This window comes from Callorhinus ursinus, unplaced genomic scaffold, assembly GCF_003265705.2.
Source record: "Callorhinus ursinus isolate GAN/ISIS: 27379988/994484 unplaced genomic scaffold, GSC_fseal_2.0 scaffold27, whole genome shotgun sequence".
Taxonomy (NCBI): Eukaryota; Metazoa; Chordata; class Mammalia; order Carnivora; family Otariidae; genus Callorhinus; species Callorhinus ursinus.
Window position 1 is genome coordinate 20,242,531 of NW_027397089.1, and position 7,342 is coordinate 20,249,872.

General features: G+C 47.5%; 1 protein-coding gene across 1 annotated transcript in view; it reads left to right on the forward strand.

The window, feature by feature from the left end:
- HEBP1 (heme binding protein 1) overlaps positions 1-2,966 on the forward strand; it is a 25,822-nt gene extending 22,856 nt beyond the window's left edge. Inside the window, exon 4 of the mRNA XM_025879807.2 lies at positions 2,379-2,966. Within this exon, the coding sequence (XP_025735592.1) occupies positions 2,379-2,550 (172 nt within the window). The 3' untranslated portion in view covers positions 2,551-2,966. The remainder of the gene's footprint in view (positions 1-2,378) is intronic.
- Positions 2,967-7,342: the final 4,376 nt, after the last annotated feature.

The following is a 7,342-nucleotide window of genomic DNA, read 5'->3' on the forward strand; positions in this document are numbered from 1 at the left end:
AAAGAAAGAAAGAAAGAAAGAAAGAAAGAAAGAAAGAAAGAAAGAAAGAAAGAAAGAAGAAAGAAAAAGAAAGAAAGACAGGGAGGGAGGAAGGGGAAGAGAGTGAAAAAGAAAAGAAAGAGCAAGGAGAAAAAAGGAAAAAGAATGGGAAGGGGGAGTGGGGTTAAAGACTCAATAGGGTTTTGAGAGAAGGCCCAGTCAAGAAGATGAGAGTGTTCATCGAGCCAGCTCTTCATCACTAGGCTCTCTTCCTGGGTTCCTGAAATTACTTGAGATCCCTGTCATGCCCCTCACCCCAGGAGGCAGGGAACTGGATGGCTGTCCGGAGCAATTGCAAAGCAACAGTAATAGCTCCTGTTTGTTGTGGGCCTACTCGTGAGCCGGCACTGTGCTGAGCAATCCGCCATCTTGTCTCCCTTCATCTTCACAATAGCCTTCGAAGATGGATACAGTCAGCCCTATTCAACAGTTGAAGGACCTGAAGGTTAGAAGAGTTAAAGCATTTGCCCAAGACCATGAGCTAGAAAGGGGCCGAGGTAGGATTGAGCACACAGCTAGCCCTTTTGCCACTGACTGATGAGTGAAGGTATTTGAGGACCACTCTTTCTTCGGATGTTTGTGAAACCCAGTAGCCTAAAGAGCCAACATGGCTCATTTTCAAGGATAATAATCGAGTGTCACAGCACGAGTGCGGGATGCAGGGGGCACACAACACCTGCTCCTACATTCAACATCTGATTCGTCTCAGGCAAGTGGTTCTCAACCTATAGACGTTGTTTGAAAGTAATTCCGTTGTCTTGCTGGCTTTTATTGCCCGAACAGTCTTTATCCTTAATGTCCATCCTCGGTCTACTAATCCAGTTTCCTCTCATTCGAGCCTCAGTGAAGCTAGAGTTCAACTTTCCTCATCTGCCTTATGATCTTTCTTCAATATCCTTGAACCAAGCCTCTTCTGTTCCAAATTGGTCTTGGCTCTGTCTGTGTACTGTAGTGATTGTCTAGACGTTGGAAGAACCAATCCCTTAAAGATGAAATCCTGGGTGTTTTTACATCAATAACCCTGTAATCAACATGCTGAATGCTTGTCGAGCATGACTAACCACTTATAAAAGACCAAAGCGTGACTCAGAGAACCCCACCAAAAATAATGCATTTGGCCTAATCTTGGCCTGGTGCAGATTCAGACTTTTGAGTCATAAAGCTCATTAGAAATGGGGACATATTTGACTCTAATAAAGATTTTAGTGCAACTCAGATTTAGAGTGGTATATTTAGGGTAGGCCACAGGATGAATTTTGGAGCGTAGGCAGATGATGTAAGGAGGGAAATAATCATCTTGAAAAGGCAAGCTTTATTCCTTCTCTGTCCCCACTTTCTGCCATTAAGAGAAAAGCCTGATTTAGGAAAGTCTTTTTACTTACTAGAAAAAGAAGGCTTTCATGATCTGTGCAAGAGAAGGGATTTATTAGAAGTGATTTCTTTATTTGGGACATGCTTAAAGCTTGCCAGGGGGCCTCCCAAGACTTCCTTGGGTCCTTGCCTTTGGTCACTCTGTGTTTTTAACAAAGCTGCTACTTGTCACTCATCAGTGAGTGTGATGTGCTCACTCATCAGAAAGGATCTGCTGGGGGAGAAGCATTAGCTGCAGCTCTAAGCTATAACTAAAGCCCCCGCATCTTCCTCCTTCCCCAGCTGGAGACAGAGGGTCCTGGAGGAGGAGATGCCAAGGCAGGAGAGCTAGAGAGAAGGGCGAAGGCACGGCCTAGGGGAAGGGTAGCCTACCATCACTCGGGAACATTTCAGGAAGGAGAGGGAAGCTCACACTTAGTACTTGACTGCCATATTTCAGGCTCTGCATTAGAGTTTTTCACATCCATTATTGTATTTAATGCTCATCACAACCTTGGAGGAAAAATACAGCACATCCCAGGTGCACAAACGAGGATCTGAGGCTCGGGGTGGGGGGTCAAATCCACCCATCCAGGGAGTGGCAGATGTGCCATCTTACTGCTCTAGCATGATTGTCATAGTGAGAGTAGCAAGTGACTTCCTTTTTTAAAGATTCCCAGCTCTCAATAAAATCTTAAAAAAAAAAAAGAAAAGAAAAGGCGCCTGGGTGGCTCAGTCGGTTAAGCGTCTGCCTTCGGCTCAGCTCATGATCCCAGGGTGCTGGGATCGAGCCCCGCATCAGACTCCCTGCTCAGCAAAGAGCCTGCATCTCTGCTCTCCCTCTGCCTGTAACCCCTCCCCCTCTGTCAAATAAATAAATACAATCTTAAAAAAATCATAAAAATAAATAATAAAAAATAAAAAAGACTCCCCCCTCTCTTGGAGATCACGTCCTCCCTTAACCAGCCCCTTACTCTCTTCTGTCTCAGGCAGTTTGGTGGGTATGCGAAGGAAGCCGACTATGTAGTTCATGCCACGCAGCTGCGTACTGCCTTGGAGGGCACGGCCACCTGCCGGAGTGACGTCTACTTCTGCACTGGCTATGACCCTCCCATGAAGCCCTACGGACGTCGCAATGAGGTCTGGCTGGTGAAAGCATGAGTAATTCGCTGCACTACAACTCCCCGGATATCTGTTTCTGTGTCTGCTTCCTGAGAGGAGAAGGGAGCACAGCTTCCAACTGTGTCTCCAGCTCCACCAACTTCCCTTCAAAGCCGTGTGCTGCCAGTTTTATGAAATACGCATATTCCGTCTATGCTCTCTCTCCTGGTAGGGGCTCAGACAGCCAAGATAGACAGCATCCTTCGAACTGACTTAGAAAGTTCTGTGGTAGATCAGAAAAAAATCCAGCAACATTTTCCCAGCTATCTGGGTCACTCAAAACTGATCTTTAAAAATGATTGAACCTGTATTTTTGTGGTGGAGGAAAAAATGTGATTTGTGCATGATCTTTCATCTGTGATTCTTGCAAGACCTTTGTCTGAAAAGAAACTGAAAATAAAGATCTTTGACTTAAACAGCTGAGACAAATCCTGAGTATAGTTATTTCCAAGACTGCACAGTCTTAAAAATAATATCGTTATAAGTACTAATGGTGATGTTTACTGTGACAGGAATCCCATATTTAGTTCCAGAGTCCTTCAGAATATAAAACCAAAGATCCCGGGGTGGAAGGATATGGACCAGATGCTTGAACATCCCCACATCACAGACATTTACCGCAACCAAGTTGTAGGGATTCTACGATCGGAAGTTGAGGATCCTGTTTGCAGTTGTGGTCCACGAAGGGTTCCAGGAGGGACAAAAGTAAACCAAGGGGAAAAATCATCACATTCTGATAGACGTCCCTGGAGGCAGGAAATCCGCTTGCAGGATTTATTCGTGGGGATAAGGTGAGGTGAAAAAAAGCTGAGGTCCAGTTTCATGAGCTGAAGAAGAACATGCTGTTTGGCCTGCAGAGAAGGAAAGGGACCCTCCAAGGCTGTGAGGGGCAGGTGGGAAGGTGGCTGAGCTGGAACAGAATGTGTGGGTAAGCAAGAGGACGGAAGAGCCAGGCAGGTTACAGGGCACGTGGAGAGTCTGCTGATCCTCCCGGGTGCACCAAGGCCCTGCCCTGTCGACAGCCTCCCCCCTTTCCCGCCACCCTACTCCCACCCCCGGGACCACTGGACAGGTTTTCTGGGAGAAACCCACCTTGGCACCCGTCAGAAAGTTACTACATAAGCAGTGAGGAAAGAAACAAAAATGAGCTTGAATCCTCATGAGGAAGGGTTCTCGCTGGACGTAAAATGGGATTTGCTAAGGAAAGGGGTGAGAGCTATGCCATCACCTTTCCTGGCAGCCGTTCAGCATAGGGATCTCTTCTGAGGGCCGGGCCGGGCCCCTCTCTGAGGATCAGTGGGAAAGTACACTGGCCACTGAGTCCTGACCACCTGTCAGACCCCATGCTGGGCCCCTTACATCCTCCCCCATACCCCACACACACCCCCTGTGAGGGAGGTACTGTTGTGACCCTCACACACGGCTGAGGGCCCCCAGGCTCACACACTGAGCTCAGGATCAAGACAAAAGTGCAACCACGGGGGCCTTAGGTCATGTCAAAGAGTTTGAACTTTATGAAAAGTAAGTGAAGGACTTTGAGCAGGAACGTGATACCATCGTGTTTTAAAGGGGAAATTCTGTCCTCGGTGTGGTAAACAGATTAGAAGGGAATGCACCTGGCGGCAGGAAGACTAGGCACAAAACTCTAAGATGATGGAGGCCTATAAGCTAGGATGGTGGCCTGGGGGTGGGGAGAAGGGGACAGTTTGAGGGAAACAGGATCGACAGGACTTGAAGCAGAACAGGGGAGACGAGGGAGAAGGGGTCAAGGGCAGTGCCCAGGAAGTTGGCTTGGACGGGGTGGGTGGTAGGGAGCACAGGCACGAAGCAGGTGATCGAGAGCCGTGTCCACAAGACAGCGGTTAGGCCTGTGGAGCACCCGGGTGAGGCTGTCTCCTAGACAGTTAGAAGGAGGGTCTGATGCGAAAGAAGAAACCTGAGCTGCAGACGTGTGTGGAGGTCAGGAAGATACCTAGATGGAGTGGATCAGTTATGGCCGCTCCCAGGGAAAGGCTGTGGGGTAAGAAGAGAATGTAGGGGAGAACTCAGGGGAACCCCGATGTTCAGAGAAGAGCAGAGGAAAAGAGCCTGACAACGAATGAAAAGACATGGCCAGTGGTATGGGAGGAAAACGAGAAAATCAGCGAGGAGGAGGTGACCAGTGAGTGTTACGACATCGGTAAGTGCCACGGAGTCAAGTCTGCCTCCACTGGACCACCCTAGGCCATGTCACCATCTCTCTTCCCTGGACTCCTGCAATGACCTCCTAACTGGTCCCACCTCCCTTTGACCCGTTCCTACGCAACATCCAGAGGGACTTGGCTTTAAAACTCTCCTTTGCCCTTGAACTGAAGGGTACACTCCATTTCATGCCCTGCCAGGCGGTGTGATTTGGCCCCTGACCACTCCTTCCCCTTCCTCTCTCTCTAAGGTCTTCCTTCGATCCTCCAGCGGCAGTGAACTTTTACTTCCTTGAACATACTAAGCTCTTTATTGCCCTGGGGCCTTACCCTAACTATTGTGCCTGCCTGAAACCCTTTCTCTCTCTCTTTCAAGCGGCTGGGCCTTCTCATCCTGTAGGTCCTAACTTAACCCCCTCCTCCTCAAAAAGGTCTTCAGTGGCCCCTCCGTCTAAACCAGGGTCCCCCATAGCTCTCTATCATAAAGTTGTGTTTATGTTTTCCTTCTTAATACAAACCACCATTTGCAGTTTGGAGACTTAATTCTTTTTCTCTCTCTTGATAATAAGGAGGAGGCCCATACCTGCTTTGTTCTCCCTTATAACCCCCAGCACCTACTTTAGGGCCACATTTAGGAAAGAATTAAGCTGTAAGTAACAGACAACTGAACCAACAGCAGCTTAAACTGAAACGCTTTTATGTTCTTACATAGCAAGAAATCTAGCAGTAGGCTCAGCAGCTCAATGCTTGCATCTCTGCCCTTGCCTCGCTGTTTCCCTCATGGCTGCAAGATGGTTGCTGCAGCTCCACGTGATGGACGTGCCATCACATCCATGTTTAAGGCAGGAAAAAAGGGAGAGGAGGAAAGGCTGTATCGGTAGTATCCGTCTAATTTTATGAGGAAACAAAGGCAGAAGTCCCCCCCCACAGCAGATTTCCACTTAAATCTAATGGGCCAGAACTGACAGAGTCACCCACACCTGCACCAGAGATGGGGAAAGTGTGTGTTTGGCTTTCCAGCCTCTATAGCAGCAAAGGAGAATGATATTCAGAATGGCTTTGGAGTAGTTAATCTACAGGGGTTTCTGCAAGGGGACAATGAGTGGGGGTGTATACCTGGAGCCAAGAATTTGGGACAGTAGGAAATTGGAGAGCACTGGTTAAGGCCAGATTGCAAAAGATCTTAAAGGTTTGAATTCTCCATTCTCACTTCTGAGCTGATGCAAATGGCTCAGGAGCACTTTGCCGCCTCTCCTGCCAGAGTCTTCCGTTCCCCCCATCTCTCCTCTCTCCCCCTGCAAAAGCCCAAAACGTGAGGGTCCGTCAAGGCGACGAAGGGATTGGTTTTCAGTCTCTTACTCCCCAGTAAGGACACGGGGTGACTGGATGCTGGTGATATAGTGAAGTCAGAGGAAAGAGGGACAGGAGCAAAGGAAATAAAATGTTTATCCTCAGTCTGGATTTAATAATGAAAAACAGAACCACAGAGACCAGGGTTTCTAATTGCCAATCTATGGACTAGTAAAGCAATCTCCTTTCCTGACTCCCAAGTACTTTCTTGTCTGTATCCTTCCCAAAATAGAACTTTATGAAAAGACCCCCCTCTGGCCCCATCTCAATTCTCCTCTCCCTAGGGTCTGGAGTAGAGCAGATGGCTAATATTTTAGGTTATTGTGTAATGAAGTTGGAAAACAGGAAACAGTCAAGTACAGACGTTAACAAATATCTAAACTATGCTTGGGGTTTAATGCTCAGGATCACAGCCTAGAAGTGCACATATAAGGATGCTCTGCCTTTAGCCCAAAGCCATCTTCCCGTGACATTAATACCCTTGTATGCTTTGTGAGCACCACCCAGTAAACTCTGTCCCGTACATAATACAGCCCAATACCACACTCTCCTGCTTACATGAGTGCTTAAGGACCATCGGGTGATTGTGGGTATAAATGCAGTGGAACATTTCACTAAGCTCAGGGAATTGGTCATCAGGTGTTTAAGGAAGACTTCCTTCATTTACATTTGGCTTCTCCACTCTTGAGTAATATTACTTTAATCTTGAGCACAGTAATTAAATCTTCATAGCATGCCACATGGATGGGCATTTATTTGGTTGAATGCCATGGATCTTGCCTTTGAATTTATATTCTTGACTAGCTCTAGGTTTTCTCTTTAGAAATACTGTGTTTCTATGGCAATCATCATTTGGGGAGAGACCCAAGCAGTATGCTCAAAATGCAGACTCGAGAATTAGCCTGTGTAAGGTGGAAATGCCAAAGTGGACAGGAGGTGTGGCAAGAATCGGTATAGGCTACGTGGAGCAATCTGGTAATCAAACTTTAGGTAAAACTTGAATTAAGTTTTCCTTGGCAATGAATTCATTAGACCCTCATCAAAAAGTCATCTTATGAGCTGGCTCAAACCCAGCTTCTTCTCATGTCATGCCTCTTCTTTCCTGGGCTCCTTATCCTCCAGAAGCATGATCATAAATACTGGTTCCCCTACGGGACCCCTCACTTTCCCCGCTCCGTGCCTTTGCTCACACTGCTCCCCCACCTAGAACCCTCCCCATGCCTCCCAGTCCTTCCTCTGCCTGTCCCGCAAATCTCAGCTAA